Genomic DNA, 18,065 nt, shown 5'->3' with positions numbered 1-18,065 from the left:
GGGGGTCACTGGGATGAACCTGAGGCTGAGAAATAAGGTGTGTGTTGCTGTCAGAGGCCCTTGTGGGGGCAGGCAGCTTGGCTCCCTAGGCCTCCCATTGCCCTTTGAGAGATGTGATGCTTTTTCCATGGTCAAGGGCTCAGAAAGTCACATTCTGTGCCTCCTCTAGTCAAGAAGGTCGAGGCCTGGGCCTGATGAGAGGAAACTGCCTGCTTCCTGCATGCATGTAAGGCTCAGAGAGACACTCCTGTGGGTCATGGCCACCCAAAATAAGGCATGCCCTTGTGTTCTTAAGATCCCTGCAGTGCGGGGCCGGAGAGATAGCATGGAGGTAAGGTGTTTGCCTTTCATGCAGGAGGTCATCGGTTCGAATCCCGGCGTCCCATATGGTCCCCCGTGCCTGCCAGGAGCAATTTCTGACCTGGAGCCAGGAATAACCCCTGAGCACTGCCGGGTGTGACCCAAAAACCACACACACACACACACACACACACACACACACACACACACACACACACACACACACACACACAAAAGATTCCTGCAGTGCAGCCATGGCTGTTTCTGGCTGTCCGGGTGTGACCCAAAAACCACACACACACACACACACACACACACACACACACACACACACACACACACACACACACACACACACACACACAAGATTCCTGCAGTGCAGCCATGGCTGTTTCTGGCTGTCCGGGTGTGACCCAAAAACCACACACACACACACACACACACACACACACACACACACACACACACACACACACACACAAAAGATTCCTGCAGTGCAGCCATGGCTGTTTCTGGCTGTCTGGCCCTGCATACCGCCATGCACAAATCCTGCAGTGTGACATCTGGCTTGGGAGCTCTTGTGTTTTATTTGTGTGTGTGTGTGTGTGTTAGTATACTTTTGGGTTACACCTGGTGGTCCTCAGGGCTTGCTTACTACTGGATCTGTGCTCAGGAATTTCTATTGGTACTCAGTGCCAGGAATCGAACCTGTGTCGATAGTACACCCTACTGGCTGTACTATCTTGCCAACCTCAGGAGCTTCTTTTTTAAGTCTTTTTTTGGGCCACACCTGGCGGCACTAAGGAGTTACTCTGAGCTCTGTGCTCAGAAATTGCTCATGGCAGGTTCATGGGACCATATGGGATGCTGAGAATCGAACCCAGGTCTGTCCCGGGTCACTGTGTGCGAGGCAAACGCTCTACTGCTTTGCTATCACTCGACCCCAGGAGCTCATGTTTTAAGGTGTCCCATGTCTGGTCAGTTTTTCTGTGGATGGAAAATAGTTTACATCCCTGGACTTTAGGACTGGGGGCGGGGAGGGTTCCTCTGCAATTATGGTTCCAGGCCCATCGTAGCTCCTGAAGTGCTAAGAACAAAGCTGAGATTTGAGTTTATTTTGTTTTGCGGGAGGCCTACATGGTGCTGTACTAAGGGTGTTCTTGGGGTGTGGTCTTGGAGCTGTGGTAGCCCCATGCAGAGCTTGCTTCAGCCTCTCTGGAGCTGGTTTCTGAAGTGTGGGCTCTGCGTTGCTCCTCCTTCAGGTTCTGGCTTCTCTGGTTTGTATCTCTTGACTGTGCTATGCTGTAACACTGTGTTGGTAGGGGCTAGTGGTTAGGGATTAGAGTCTGAAGTTACTTTGGACTCTGTGTGTGTGTGTGTGTGTGTGTGTGTGTGTGTGTGTGGTTTGTATCTCTTGACTGTGCTATGCTGTAACACTGTAGTTGTAGGGGCTAGTGGTTAGGGCTTAGAATCTGAAGTTACTTTGGAGTGTGTGTGTGTGTGTGTGAGAGAGAGAGAGAGAGAAGAGAGAGAGAGAGAGAGAGAGAGAGAGAGAGAGAGAGAGAGAGAGAGAGAGAGAGAGAGAGAGAGAGAGAGAGAGAGAGAGAGAAGAGATATCACTGCCTCCTGCAGTTAGCAGAGTCTGGAGTACTTTCTGTATGAAAGTACTCCTGGACTTTATCCTATCAAGTGTACTCTCCTGGACTTTATCCTATCAAGTGTCCCTTACCTGACTACATTGACATTTCACCAACTTTTGTGTAACCAAACTGGTTTCCCTGTTGACAAACTATGTTAGCATGAATAGGTGTGATGTGGGGAAAGAATTCTGTGTCCAGGAAACTTGAGCCATGTGCCCAGTACAAATAGACAGGCTTTTTACTGAGGCTTTCTAGAACAATTCATCTGCTGGTATACTCTGAGTGTGTCAAGACTGAATGGAGGACTTTTAGGGCTGGGTGACATTTGTTTTAAGATGTCGTGGGCATTCTTTAGGCCAGGAAGAAGCTTGACAGTCAGGCGCTGCTGGTCCAGGGAGCAGGAGGGATAACCATATTAGAAGCGGATATTAGTGGACTCCTACCCAGCTCCCAGACCTTACCAGGGGACATGACTGGTCAGATCTGCCCAAGCACATGCATGTATAGACGCTAAATGTTATCTGCCCTATTTGGCAGACATCCAGCTGCACCTGAAACCCACTTGATCAACACAACATGACTGCTTATCCCCGTCATACGAATTTTGGGGAGCCATGGGTTCTTGGGCTAGAGCGAGAGTTTTGCTCTTTGCAGGAAAAGAAACATCAGTCCTGACCTCCATCCATTGCTTGCTCTTTCATAAAAGAAATTTTGCATTTTTTAAAAAAAATTTTCTGGGGCCGGAGTGGTGGTGCAAACAGTCTGTCTGCCTTGCCCATGCTAGCCTAGAACTGACCTCAGTTCACTGTGGTTCAATCCCCCAGCATCCCATATGGTCCAGGAGCGATTTCTGAGTGCTTAGCCAGAAGTAACCCCTGAGTGTCACCAGGTGTGGCCCAAAAACAAAAACAACAACAACAAAAAAATTATTTCTTACTTTGCTCAGAGAATATTAGTTCAGCATGTAGGGTATTTGCCTTGCATGTGACTGACCCAAGTTCAATGTCCAGCATCCCATATGGTCCCCTGAGCACTTCTAGGCATGGCTTCACTCTGCCTCACCCTCCAACCCCTTAAAAAAAAGTTTTTGTGTGTGTGTCTTTTTTTGGGTCACACCCAGCAGGCGCTCAGTGGGTACTGGCTTTGTGCTCAGAAATTGCTCCTGGGTGGTCCAGAAAGATAGCACATCGATAGGGTGTTTGCCTTGCATGTGGCTGATCTAGGAGGAACCCAGTTCAACTCCTGGCATTCCATATGTTCCCCCAGCCAGCCAGGGATGATTTCTGAGTGCAGAGCCAGGTTTGACCCCTAAGTTCCACTGGGTGTGGCCCAAAAACCAATCAATCAATCAAATTTAAAAAAAAAGAAAAGAAAAGAAAGAAATTGCCCCTGGCAGGCTTGGGACCATATGGAATACCAGGGATTGAACCCACATCTGTCCCTGGTTATATGCGTGCATCGCTCCAGCCCCTTAAAAAGAGTTTTGCTGCTTCTGGGCCCTTTATCATTTCTGGAATAGGTTCATTTTGGTTTGTAATTTGCAAGTGTTTTCACTAGTCCTATTAGATCTACTCAGTTTCTTACCAGATTTTGTTACCAGAGTTATATTAGTTGGTTTTTTTTTTTTTTTTTTTTTTTTTTGGTTTTTGGGTCACACCTGGCAGCGCTCAAGGGTTATTCCTGGCTCTATGCGCAGAAATTGCTCCTGGTAGGCTCGGGGGATCATATGGGATACCAGGATTTGAACCGCCATCCTTCTGCATGGAAGGCAAACACCTTACCTCCATGCTATCTCTCTTGCCCCATATTAGATAGTTTTTTTTTTTTTTTTTGGTTTTTGGGCCACACCCGGTAACGCTCAGGGGTTACTCCTAGCTATGCGCTCAGAAGTCGCTCCTGGCTTGGGGGACCATATGGGACGCCGGGGGATCGAACCGCAGTCCGTCCAAGGCTAGTGCAGGCAAGGCAGGCACCTTACCTTTAGCGCCACCGCCGGGCCCCCATATTAGATAGTTTTAAGGAACAAAAGTACAGCCATTTAATGTGCTACTCAGTTTTAAAGAACTTAATGATATATTAACAATTTCTTTACTTTAACCTCTGGTGAAGCCATTAGGATCCTGAGTTTCTAAGAGCAAGTTGAGCAGTAACTCACCCATGAAATGTGTGGTTTGGGACATCAGCCGTCATGCAGATATACCAAGGGCCCTTTCAGTGAGCTTGTCCTGGATTGTGCTGTCATCATAAACAGAGCTAGAATTTCTGTATTCCTCACAAGGGAGATTTCCTCACTCAGGTCAGACACGCCTTACCTACCCCCTGTCTGGAGTTTGGCTGGCTGCCATGGCAGGGAGGGCACCTGACGAAATTGTTCTTGAGGCAAAGAACTGGCCTGTCACCAGAGTCGTAGATGGAACTTCAGAAATTCTCCTTTCTTTGCCCAGATTCAGATGTAGAACTAGGTTTTAAGTTACTTGAGTCACATAGTTTTGGAGTCCCACTTATTTTTTGTTGGTTTGTTTTTTTAGGTCACACCTGGCAGTGCTCAGGGGTTACTCCTGGCTCTGAATTCAGAAATTGCTTCCGGCAAGCTCAGGGACTGCCAGGGACAAATCAGTCATGTGCAAGGCAAAAGCTCTACCCACTAACTATCACTTCGGCCCTAGTGGGCCTACTTTCGATGACATTAGTTTTTAGATGCATTTTTCAACATCATCATACAATTACTCAGTGTTGACACCATCCTCCTGGAGGGATGCCAGATCACATAGTTTCCAAATTTTAGTCCCAAAGACTGCCCTCACTTCAGACAACAAGGTCAAGGCCAAGTGGTTGACAAGCTGTGCTTGGGACCAGCTAGAGAGTTCTCCCCTCTTCCCCCAGATTACTAGATCTGATTACAGGTGTTTAAAAAGTTTTGGAGTTTCCATTGTAAGAACCATTTCTTTGTGAATTGGTTGCAAGTCAGGTGTGTAATTCAGATGAAGAATTAAAGTCTCTGGCTTAGTTTGGGATTGGAAAGAGAGTTGTTAGGAGATGCATGAAAAGCCTGTATAGGCAGTGTGCTGATCTCTAGGGTGCATGTGAAGAGCTGTGTGTTGTTCAGAAGGGCATTATCAGCAGAGTATTCATCACACAGCAAGCAGAGTCCCTTCATGCACAGGACAGGGCTGCCAAGTGTGTCAGGAGGTGGGCCCCAGTTTAGGCTGGCCCGAACATATGATCCTTCAACAGTTGCTCCCAGGAGTGGTGGGATCTCTTGACCATGGTCTGGAGAGAATCCAGGGGTGAAGGCAAGGCCAATCCCTGTTCTAGTGACAGCACCATATTTCTCCCCAAATAACACCAGACCCCTGAAATCCCCTGAGCTCTGCGAGGATGGCCTGGGTAATTCTTGGTACTGCAGAACCCAAGTGGCACCACATCCTCGGGCTGCTTGGCCTGGAGTCACCAAGAGAGACCCCTGAGCCTCCTTAGGACAACTGGGGAGACCTACCTCTTAAAAAAATGCTCAACCATTCCTTGAACACCAGGTGATTGACTCAGACTTATGGCCGCCTCTAGAAATCTACCTTCAAAGGTTCTGGGAACCCAGATAAGTAGCCTAGTGACTTAGAGCCTAGAGACTCAAACTGGGTTGTGACCTCTAAAAGCAGTTGTGTGACTGAATATGGGGTCTGTGTGTTGCTTACACACTTGGTTTAATCTCCTGATCCTGCATGGTCCTCAATCACTGCCAGGAGTGATACCTTCGAGAGCAGAGCCTGGAATATCTCCTAAGCATCAATGGGTGTGGCCCAGAAATCAACAACAATAACAACAACAACAAAAATAAATAATTCTTCTGAGGGTGCTGTCTTCCAAGTGATGCTTAGAAACATGGGGATTCTCCACCTGCAAACTGGACTGTTGCTTCAATGCAAAGGCTCAAGGATGTGCTGCTGTCTTCGGCCTTCAGTGTCAGGGATTACTTGTGCTACCTCAGTGGTGCTGGGCGTGGTGGTGGTGATGGAAGTGACTCCAGGGTTGCATCCTGAGGGGGACAGGTGATGTAGGGGTCCAAACTGGGGTTGGCAGCATGCAAGGAAGCTCCTTAACTCTGGGACTACCTCTCCACCCCCAATGAAATAAACATTAATAAAAAGTTCACCCATTAATTTCTACTAGTATCTATTTCATTCTATGGTTTCTGACTCTTGGGGGCATATTACCAGAATATTGTTTCTATTCTTCAGCAAGAAACAAAAGAAATGTATTACTCTTTTATTGTTTTTTTTTTTTTTTGGTTTTTTTTTTTTGGTTTTTGAGTCATACCCGGCAGTGCTCAGGGGTTACTCCTGGCTCTCTGCTCAGAAGTAGCTCCTGGCAGGCACGGGGGACCATATGGGACACCGGAATTCGAACCAACCACCTTTGGTCCTGGATCGGCTGCTTGCAAGGCTGTGCTATCTCTCCGGGCCCTATTGGTAATTTTTTGTTTTTTTGGGGGCCACACCCGGTGATGCCAGGGGTTATTCCTGGCTATGCTCAGAAATAGCTCCTTGCAGGCACGGGGGACCATATGGGACACCGGGATTCAAACCAACCACCTTTGGTCCTGGATCGGCTGCTTGCAAGGCAGACACCGCTGTGCTATCTCTCCGGGGCCCCCCCCCCTTTTTTTTTTGGGCCACACCCGGTGATGCTCAGGGGTTATTCCTGGCTATGCTAAGAAATCGCTTCTGGCTTGGGGGGGGACCCTAAGGGACGCCAGTGATCGAACCGAGGTCCGTCCTGGGTCAGCCGCGTGCAAGACAAATGCTTTACCTCTGTGCTATGGCTCGGCCCCTATTGGTAATATTTTTAAATAATTTTTTAATTAAATCACCATGAGAACAGTTACAGAATTGTTCATGTTTGAGTTTTAGTCATACAATGTCCAACACCTATTCCTTCTTATTGGTAATTTTAAAAATTATTATATTTATTTAATTTGGAATTTGGGCTCCACCTGGCAATGCTCAAGGGCCTGAATGGAGGAGTTACTCTTGGCTTTGTTTTAGGGATTAGTCCAGTTTTTCGTTTTGCTTTGTTTTGGGGCCATACCCTATGGCAGTGAGGCTAACCTTTTTGAGCCCGAGTGCCCAAACTGCCACACAAAACCAAATAATTTTCTCAAAAGTGTCAGCACATCAATTAAAGCTTAATAACAAAATTTTAGTATCTAAAAACTATGTGGCACGCACTGCATATCTTAATTGGGGACCTTCCCATGTGCCAGCTGCAAGGCCTTTGCTGGCATGTGTGCCATAGGTTCACCATCATGGCCCTATGGGTTAAGGGATTACTCCTGGCTTTGCACTCAGGAATCACTTTTGGCTGGGCACAGGGGACCATATGGGATGCTGGGGATCGAACCTGGGTCAGCTGCATGCAAGGCAAGCAATCACCTTCCCCATTGTACTATTGTACAGTTGTTGACCCAGTATATATATAACCCCTGGCAGCGCTCAGGGGTTACTCCTGACTCTACTCTCAGAAATTGCTCCTGGCTGGCTTGGGGACCATATGGGATGCCGGGATTTGAACCACCGTTCTTCTGCATGCAAGGCAAATGCCCTACCTCCATGCTATCTCCCTGGCCCTGACCCAGTATATTTTTAAGTCCCCAGCTATCTGTGGGTGCACCAGTGCAGAGTGTGTACAAGCTCACACATGTGGCCTCTCTCCCTCACAGCTTTTGGCCCTGACCGCATTCATCTGCATTGAGACCATCCTGGAGTGCGCTCCCTGCGAAGGCCTCTACTTCTTTGAGTTTGTGAGCTGCAGTGCCTTTGTGGTGACGGGTGTCCTGCTCATCCTGTTTAGTCTCAACCTGCACATGAGGATCCCCCAAATCAACTGGAACCTAACAGTGAGTACATGCTGCCACCTGCTCTGGAAAGAGGGAAACAGCCCTGGCTCCCAGGGAAAGCTGTGTTCTCTCTCTCCAGTTTTTTTATTGTTGCTGTTAGGCTGGGGTGAAAGGGGCATGCCCAGGGGTGTGGGGGCAGGACTGGGGGTGGGTGAGGGGAGAGGTGCTACTCTTGTCTGTGTTTAGGATTTGCTCCAGGGATCATGCAACATACAGTACTGAGGATCAAGTCTTCAAAATGTAAAGATTTTGCTCTAGCCCTTTGAGTCATCTTTCCAGATCTCCAGTTCTTTTTTTTTTTTCTTCTTTCTTTCTTGTAATTAACTGTGAATTTTGTTGTTTTTGTTATTTTGGGCAATACCTGTTTTCTGTCCTGACTTTCCACTCTGAGATCACTCCTGGTGGGCTCACAGGATTATGTGGGGTGCCAGGGATCAAACCTGTGTCAGCCACATGTAAAGCAGACTACCCACATTGTATTATCTTTAGCCCTTAACTATGAAACTTGGTTTCTTTTTTCTTTTTTTGGTTTTTGGGCCACACCCGGTGACGCTCAGGGATTATTCCTGACTATGTGCTCAGAAATCAATCCTGGCTTGGGGGACCATATGAGACTCTGGGGGATCGAACCGCGGTCTGTCCTAGCTTAGTGTCGGCAAGGCAGACACCTTACTGCTCCGACCCCTAATCTTTGTTTATATTGTGCATGTGTGTGTGTGTGTTTATGTGTGTGTGTTTGCGTGCGTGCGCGCACGCGTATGTGCTTGCGCTGCTGGTGTTCAAGGGTTATTCCTGACTGCTCTCAGAAATCACTCCTGGAAGTCTCAGAGGACCATATGAGATGCCTACGATTGAACCTGAGTTGGCCACATGCAAGGCAAATGTGCTATCACTTCGGTCCCTTTTTATGTTATTTTATTTTATTTTTTGGGGGGTCACTCCTGTCATGCTCAGGGGTTACTCCTGGTTCTGCGCTCAGAAATCACTTCTGGCAGGTTTGGGGGATGATACAGGATGCTGGGAATTGAACCGGGGTCCATCTTGTGTTGGCCACCTGTAAGGCAAACGCCCTACTGCTGTGCTATCACTCTGACCCTAGATTATTATTTTTTTTATTGTATTTTAAGTAACATGGTTTTAGTAGTGATGGCTTTTATGGCTTTGTTGTGTAAGATCACTACACTGTTACCACCATCAAAGTGAACTGTGACATTTTAAATTTATTTCTGGATCAGCTCAAAATGAATTGTATCTTCCCTCGTGGTACAGGCATTCTAGCAGAATTATTTTGACCCTTTCAAAGATGACATTTCGCTCTCATGATTTGTTGAAAAGATTGTGGTCTTGCTATTCACAGACTGTGGGAATGAGAAAATAGAATGAATCCATTAGCATATTGTTTTCATACTGGGCCCAGAAGTACTGATTCTAGAAGAATTGAAAATATGAGGGAAGTGTCTGCCAGAGGGCAGGCTAGGAATGGAACGATGGGAGGGAACTGAGGAAATTTATGGTGGGAAATGAACCCTGATGAACAGTTGGGTATTGGAATATTGTATGATAAACTCAACTGTCAACAGCTTTTTAACTCTGTATTACACAGTGATTTAATAATAATACATTTTAAAATAATTTTTTAAATAAAAAATTTTTTAAAAAAAGGGAGGGAATACAGTGGGGTAGGTGCTTGCCTTGCATACAGCTGACCCAGGTTTCATCTCCAGGACTACATATGGTCCCCCAAGCCCACCAGGAGTGATCTGTGAACACCACTGGGTGTGGCCCCAAAAGAAAAAGAATCAATAAAAACAGAACTTAGAAATCCTCAGGGTTTTTTTTTTTTTTTTTTTTTTTGTGGTTTTTGGGTCACACCCGGCAGTGCTCAGGGGTTACTCCTGGCTCCAGGCTCAGAAATTGCTCCTGGCAGGCACGGTGGACCATATGGGATGCCGGGATTCGAACCGATGACCTCCTGCATAAAAGGCAAACGCCTTACCTCCATGCTATCTCTCCGGCCCCTGTTTTTGTTTTTTTTGGGCCACACCCGTTTGATGCTCAGGGGTTACTCCTGGCTAAGCACTCAGAAATTGCCCCTGGCTTGAGGGGCCCATATGGGACACTGGGGGTTCTAACTGTGGTCCTAGCTAGCGCTTACAAGGCAAACAGCTTACCTCTAGCACCATCTCACCAGCCCGAAATCCTCAGGATTTTATTTAAACTGTAGCAACTAGGAAAACACCTTGAGTGTTACGTGGCTCCATCTCCTTCCTTCCTTCCTTCCTTCCTTCCTTCCTTCCTTCCTTCCTTCCTTCCTTCCTTCCTTCCTTCCTTCCTTCCTTCCTTCCTTCCTTCCTTCCTTCCTTCCTTCCTCCCTCCCTCCCTCCCTCCCCCCTCCCTCTCTCCCTCCCTCCCTCCCTCCCTCCCTCCCTTTTCCTCCCTCCCTCCCTCCCTCCCTCCCTCCCTTCCTTCCTTCCTTCCTTTTCCTCCCTCCCTCCCTCCCTTCCTTCCTTTTCCTCCCTCCCTCCCTCCCTCCCTCCCTCCCTCCCTCCCCCCCCCTTCCCTCCCTCCCTCCCTCCCTCCCTCCCTCCCTCCCTCCTTCCTTCCTTCCTTCCTTCCTTCCTTCCTTCCTTCCTTCCTTCCTTCCTTCCTTCCTTCCTTCCTTCCTTCCTTCCTTCCTTCCTTCCTTCCTTCTTTTTGGTCTTTGGGTCACACCTGCCTCTCCGCTCAGAAAGCGCTCCTGGCAGGCTCAGGGGACCATATGGAATGCCAGGATTCGAACCACCATCCTTCTGCATTCAAGGCAAATGCCCTACCTCCATACTGTCTCTGGCCCCTTTTCCCTTTTTTTTTTTTTTTTTTTTTTGTTTTTTGGGTCACACCCGGTGGTGCTCAGGGGTTACTCCTGGCTGTCTGCTCAGAAATAGCTCCTGGCAGGCACGGGGGACCATATGGGACACCGGGATTTGAACCAACCACCTTTGGTCCTGGATTGGCAGCTTGCAGGCAAACACTGCTCTGCTATCTCTCCGGGCCCCCTTTTCCCTTTTTTTAATCAGTCTTTTTCATTGTTGTGGTTTGGAGCCCATTCCCTCATAATGCTGTTCAGGGACCACATGTGGTGCTAGAAATCCATCCTGGATCAGCTGCATGCAAGGCAAGAGCCTTACCTACTGTACTATCTTCAGCTTCATCCAGAGAATCTTGTTTTCTACACTGCTTCAGGCCCACTGCTCACTAGTCTCTTTTCCTGGACTTGTGTTATTGTACTTGCTAAGCTGAACAAGAAGGGAAAGTCAGCATTTTATTAAAATATCTTTAAAATTTTTTTCCTACAAGTCAGAGCTAGGAAATCAGCAGGCAGAAAGGCAGAACGGGCTGCCTGTCCCTTCTGAGTCTTCTATGTCTGTGGGAGGAAACCCCCGCAGTACCCCAGCTGTCGAGCGTGCCCTGAGCCTCCACCTTCTGATGGAACACTGCTCTCCTGGGATGCCCACTCAGGAGTCTGGGAGGAGACAGGAGCCCATTGTCTTGCCTGGCAGGACCACCCTTGTGGCATTCCTTGGGATGCTATAAAGGGAGACATCTTTCTGACAACCTCTTCTCTGTTTAATCAAGGGGCCTCAACTCTTTTAGGAGGAAAACAAAATGGGGGTGGCTGGAGGTTTTGATGGCCCTTGAAAGTGCTGTAGAACTAAAAACAGGCTGGAGCAATAGTACAATAGTAAGATGTTTGCCTTGCATGCCCAGGACGGACCTGGGTTCAATCCCTGGTGTCCCACATGGTCCCCAAGCCAGGAGTGAATTCTGAGTTCAGAGCCGGGAGTAACCCCTGAGTGCTGCTGGTGTGACCTAAAATCCAAAACCAATACCAAACAAACAAAAGAGAACCAAGAGCATCATGATGGGTTTTTAAATGTATGTTCTAAAATCTCAGATCACAGGAGGCATTTTTTTCCAAATTCTGGGGATAGAACTAACTAGATAGTTTAGTGTCTCAACTAATTTATTTATATGATTTTGGGATCACACACCCAAAATTCTGCTGGGATTGTGTTATCAGGGATGGAACCCAGACCTCCTGCATGTGAAGCATATGCTCTGGCCAATTGAGCCATCTCCGTCTGACATCAGTTACTTTTTATTTTTATTTTTTTTATTTTTTATTTTTTTGGGGCCACACCCGGTGATGCTCAGGGGTTACTCCTGGCTATGCGCTCAGAAGTCGCTCCTGGCTTGGGGGACCATATGGGACACCGGGGGATTGAACCACTGTCCATCCAAGGCTAGCGCAGGCAAGGCAGGCACCTTACCTCTAGCGCCACTGCCCAGCCCCACTTTTTATTTTTTTTTATTTTGGGAAACACCTGGCAGCGCTCAGGGATTGCTCCTGGCAGGCTCAAGGGACCATATGGGATGCTGAGATTCGAACCACTGTCCTTATGCATGCAAGGCAAATGCCTTGCTCTATGCTATCTCTCTGGCCCCAGTGTCAGTTACTTTTAAGATAAACCTGGTGTTGTTCATGGGAAAATATTGACAGAATTGGGATCTAAAATGATGGTGGGGTCAGGGAGATAGTACAGGGGTAAGGCATTTGCCCTGCATGTGGCTGAGCTCAGTTTGATTACCAACATATACTCCCTCCCCACTTTTCCCTAGCCCTTCCAGGAGAGATCCCTGAGCACAGAGCCAGGAGTAAGACCTGAGCACCTCCAGGAGTAACCCCTGAGCCATGTGATCCAGAATATTTTCCCTGTTTCTGAGTAGTCTTTTAGTTTGAAAGTACATTTTATGTCCTTTTTCTTTCTTTCTTTCTTTTTTTTTTTTGTTTTGTTTGGTTTTTGGGTCACACCTGGCAGCACTCAGGGGTTACTCCTGGCTCTACACTCAGAAATCGATCCTGGCAGGCTCCGGGAACCATATGGGATGCCAGGATTCTGCATGCAAGGCAAATGCCTTATCTCCATGCCATCTCTCTGACCCCTTATGTCCTTTTTCACACCTTTCATCTTCAACAATCTTTGAGCGAAGGGCAACCAGACCTTCTTGGCTGGAGTCTGGGGCCCTTTGGCCCTGGTGTAAGCAAGTCACTGCTGGAAATTGTCCTGCTGGCAAATACCTCTGAAATAGGCTTCAGGGTCATACTTTGCTGCTTTTCTGGAACCAGCATGAGAAGAGCTCTGGCAGGAATGTGTTGGGATGCCTGGCACAGGCCCAAGACTAATTAAGTCTTGCTACATCTTTATAAAAAAGAAAGAGGTATAGCTCAGTGGAAGAGAGCTTCCCCTGCATATCTGACGCCTGGCTTTAATCCCTTTCACCACATTCAATGAATAGATAATAACTTATAAAACAAAAATGATTTTATTTTATTGATTTTTGGATCACGACTGGCTTACTCCTGGCCCTGCATGTAGGAATCACTCTTGGGTGGTGCTCAGGAGACCATGTGAGCACACGTGAGACTTGACTTAAAACTCTGAAGATTGGATCTGTAACCTGATTTGCTTTTGCAAGAAGCTTAGGTGGAAATCCTCTAGACTACATAGCAACATTCTATAGCAACATAGGCTTGAAGACTGTTATTGGAAAGAATTTGAGGTCCAGAGTGGTATCACAGCAGGTAGGGCTTTATGCTGACCCGGTTTTGATCTTCAGCATTCATATGGTCCCCTGAACCCACTAGGAGTGACTTCTGAGTGCAGTGCCAGGAGTAATCCTTGAAGACCACAAGATGTGGTCCAAAAAGAGAAAAAAAATTTTGAGGTCTGTGTTCTTAGGGCTGAAAACTGGTGCTGGAAATGTCAGAAATGAATAGGTTGGTGGTGGTGGTGGTGGTGGGGGTGTTTGTGTGTTTGTGTGTGTGTGTGTGTGTGTGTGATAATTTAATCAGTTGTATTTATTTAGTGCTTGCTGAAACCTGGTGTGTGTGTGTGAGAATTCAATCAGTTGTATGTATGTATGTATCCATGCATGTATGTATGTATGTATTTATTCCTTGCTGAAACCTGGGATCTAGTCATCCAGTTTCAGTATGTACATTCAGATTATGGAGAGGAATTTTGGCCTAACCCAGAATGATTTAAATGTGTTTTCTAATTTTTTTAACTTTATTTATTAATTGATTGATTGATTGTACTCAGGGGTCAATCCTAGCTCTGCACTCAGAAATCACTGCTGGCAGGCTGGGGACCACATGGGATGCCGGGAGTCAACCGGGTCTCTCTCAGGTTGGCCACATGCAAGGCAAATGCCCTACCATTGTGCTATTTTTCGGGTCCCTTTAAATTTTTTTTCATGTGTTGGTGCTTTGGTGAACAGAACTTTAGAACTTACTCATGGCTCTGCACTCAGGAATCATTCTTAGCAGTGCTTGGGGGACAATATGGAATGTTGGTAATTGAACCTGGTTGGCTGCATGCAAGGCCCTACCAACTGTACTATCTTTGTCCCTGAATGATGTTTTTTTTTTTTTAATTTTTTAAATTTTACAAATAATTATGGTGGATATATGGTATTAGAACTATGTATATACAAAACTATCAATAGCATTTTAAATCAGGTATCAATAAAAAGGGGGAACAGTAACATGTATGTGCTTAGTGGGTTAGCAACTTTGGTTTCTAATAAGTTACTCCTGGCTACGTGCTCAGAAATTGCCCCTGGCTTGGGGGGACCATATGGGACACCGGGGGATCGAACCGTGGTCCTTTCCTTGGCTAGCGCTTGCAAGGCAGACACCTTACCTCTAGCGCCACCTCGCCGGCCCCCGGTTTCTAATAAGTTACTAAGAATTGATAATATGGGGCTGGAGCGGTGGCACAGTGGTTTGCCTTGCACGTTGCTGACCTGAGACGGACCAGTTCGATCCCCCAGCATTCCATATGGGATATTCCATATGGTCCCCCAAGCCAGGAGTGATTTCTGAGCACATGGCCACGAGTAACCCCTGAGCGTCACCGGATGTGGCCCCCCCAAAAACAAAAACAAACAATAAAAGAAATTATAATGTAGACAGGTGGGGGGGGAAGAGCTCAAAATGTCAGGAGTGACCAACCAGCCCAGCCCTCTGAGCACTTTTTTTTTGTTTTTGTTTTTTGGGTCACACCCAGCAGCACTCAGGGGTCACTCCTGGCTCTACGCTCAGAAATCGCTCCTGGCAGGCTAGGGGAATCATATGAGATGCTGGGATTCGAACCACCGTCCTTCAGCATGCAAAGCAAATGCCCTACTTTCATGCTATCTCTCCGGCCCCATCTGAGCACCTCTTGGGAGTCTCCCCCCACCCAAAGGGGACAAAACCTCACAACAGTGTGGTTGGTTTCAAATGTGGATTTTACTGTGGTGGTTTCTCACAATGCGTCCTTTGCTTCTCTCAGAATGATCAGTACTCCCAGGTCCTCACAGCCCAGGTCGAGAATCTGTGGAAGGTGGGCATCAAGCTGCTGATGTTTGAAGTTTTTTCATCACTTTTCCAATGATTTGCTTTTCTTTTTTCTTAGGATTTGGTCAACACTGGACTGAGCACTTTCTTTTTCTTTATCGCTTCAATCGTCCTGGCTGCTTTAAATCACAATACCGGAGCAGAAATTGCTGCTGTGGTAAGTGAATGAACTCCCCTGAAGTGTGCATGTCCTATCTGTTCAAACCCCTCACGTGTGTCCTCATTTTTCTTGAGCTTTTTCTCTTTGGGACAGAGGAGGAGAGGAGCTTCTCTTCTGTGCTAGGTTCTCAGTGTAGACCCTGGAATAGCAGTGAATCTTTCTCAAATGTTCAGAAATCTGTTTTAGGGCTGGAGAGATGGCTCAGTAGTAGAGCACTTGTCTTGGTGTGTGAGGCCCTGGTTTAATACCCAGCTCAGCTGGAAAAGAAATAGTTTTTTAGGGGCTGGAGTGATAGCACAGCGGTAGGACATTTGCCTTGCATGCGGCCAACCTTGGATGGACTCTGGTTCGATTCCTGACAATCCCATATGGTCCCCCGAGCCTGCCAGGAGTAACCTGGCAAAACAAAACAAAAACAAACAAAAAAGAGAGAGAGAAATTGTTTTTTTAGATTTTTAGATTGGATAGATTGTAGAAATATCTTGCAGCCCTGCATGCTGATGAGTTCGGTTCAATCCTTGCACTGCAAGCCCTGCCAGGGTGATCCCTGAGCACAGAGCCAGGAACACTGTGAGGTGTGGCCCGAAAAATAAACAGAGGAAAAGGAATCTTAGCAAATTCTCTGAGGTTCAGGTGCAAGCTCAGGTTGCTGTGTTTTGTTTCTCACAACCTGCATGACTCTGGCGACTGCTAGTGATGCTGCTGCTTCAGGGTCTGGATCAAGACACAGCTCCCATGACTGTTTCCAGTCAGGACACTTTCACTCTTTAAGATAGTGGCCCAGTGGGAGGTTGGGGCTGGGGGAGAGGGGAAACCAAATACAGATTTTTCTGTGGGCTCTGAATTTTTTGTCCTGAGTTTCCAAAGAACATGCCGTGTATCATTTTGGTTCTAGGAGGGAGGATATAAAAGTGTATTAAAAATACTGAACTAGGGGGACCCGGAGAGAAAGCACAGCGGTGTTTGCCTTGCAAGCAGCCGATCCAGGACCAAAGGTGGTTGGTTCGAATCCCGGTGTCCCATATGGTCCCCTGTGCCTGCCAGGGGCTATTTCTGAGCAGACAGCCAGGAGTAACCCCTGAGCAACACCGGGTGTGGCCCAGAAACTAAAAAAAAAAAAAAAAAAAAAAAAACTGAACTAGGGGCTGGAGTGATAGCGCAGCAGTAGGGCGTTTGCCTTGCATGTAGTTGATCTAGGATGGACCTGGGTTTGAATCTCCGCCATCCCTTATGGTCCCCCAAGCCAGGAACAATTTCTGAGCGCATAGCCAGGAGTAACCCCTGAGCGTCACCGGGTGTGGCCCTAAAATCAGTCAACCAAACAAAAAATTATTGAACTAGGTTGGCCAGAGAGATAGCACAGCAGTAGGGCGTTTGCTTGCACATGGCCAACCTGGGACCAACCCAGGTTTGATTCCTGGCAATCCCACAGTCCCCTGAGTTTGCCAGGAGCGATTTCTGAGCGCAGAGCCAGAAGTGACCCCTGAACACTGCCAGGTGTGGTTCCCTCCCCCTCCCCCAAATCAAACCAAAACTGAACTAATTGCTTGCCCAGATTTTGCCCAGGAGCTTCTTGCCCTGGTGCTAATGTTGGGAGCTATGGAGCCAACTGCAGCTGGAGAGCAGGTGGGGGTTCTGGGATGGGGTGATTTTTAGTGATCTCAATACGGAGTTACATAGTTTGATTTGGGACTGTGATGGGAAACCCAGATTTTCAGTCCCTGTGTTATTTTGGTTTTTTATGTCGTAGACCAGTGGTATGAAAAAAGAGGTACTTTGTGGGTTTTGTGTGTGTGTATGTGTGCGTGTTTTCTTTTTTGTTGTTGGGGTTTTTGTTTGTTTTTTGGGTCTCACCTGCCAGTGCTCAGGGGATACTGCTTGCTCTGTGATCTGGAATTATTCCTGAGGGGCTCAGGGAACCATATGGGTTGCTGGGATTATGGGATGTGATGAGTGGCTGGAGCCTAGACCTCTTGCATGCAATGCACACACTCCCTTCTGCTGAGCTGTGTCTCCAGTCCTATAATTTTTTAAATAGATACAAAATCCTGCAGAGAACTCCAGTGGTAGTTCAGACAGTACAGGACATTACACGGGTGGTTAACTTGGCCAGGCTCCTTCCTGGTTGCCAGAAGCCGCTGGGGTGGACATAGAGATCTTGTTGGGGGTTGGGGTGAAAACCTGAATGAAGACTAACCAAGCCTGTTTCTCCTAGATTTTTGGCTTCTTGGCTACAGCAGTATATGCGGTGAACACCTTCCTGGCAGTGCAGAAGTGGAGAATAAGCCTCCGGCAGCAAAGTGCCAATGACTACATTCGAGCTCGCACTGAGTCCCGGGACATGGACGGCCGCCCTGAGATCCAACGCCTGGATACGTGAGGCACCACTGGGCTGCCTCCATCTCTCACCCCGGCCCCTTCCTTGCACTCATGTCTCCCCCTCCTTGTCCTGCCAGAATTATGTGTGATTCAGTTGAATTTTCTCCTCTGGGGTGCAGTTTATTTGGGGAGTGGGTTTTCAGAGTGGCCCCAGGGCTGGGAAGGCCTAGATGCTGCTGTCCAGACAGAAGTGAAGTGGGTGGGAGAGGTACCTGGTTCTCCAGTGCATGATGACCATGAGGGGGTAGC

At 47.5% G+C, this 18,065-nt stretch overlaps 1 protein-coding gene across 1 annotated transcript in view; it reads left to right on the top strand.

The window, feature by feature from the left end:
* The window catches only part of CMTM4 (CKLF like MARVEL transmembrane domain containing 4), a 52,573-nt gene extending 34,508 nt beyond the window's left edge, over positions 1–18,065 (top strand). The window contains exons 2-4 of the mRNA XM_049786461.1: positions 7,657–7,833; positions 15,336–15,434; positions 17,653–18,065. Coding sequence (XP_049642418.1) covers positions 7,657–7,833; positions 15,336–15,434; positions 17,653–17,817 — 441 coding nt within the window. The 3' untranslated portion in view covers positions 17,818–18,065. The remainder of the gene's footprint in view (positions 1–7,656; positions 7,834–15,335; positions 15,435–17,652) is intronic.

The sequence above is a fragment of the Suncus etruscus genome, chromosome 14 (genome assembly GCF_024139225.1).
Source record: "Suncus etruscus isolate mSunEtr1 chromosome 14, mSunEtr1.pri.cur, whole genome shotgun sequence".
Lineage (NCBI taxonomy): Eukaryota > Metazoa > Chordata > Mammalia > Eulipotyphla > Soricidae > Suncus > Suncus etruscus.
This window is presented reverse-complemented; position numbering and strand designations above follow the sequence as displayed.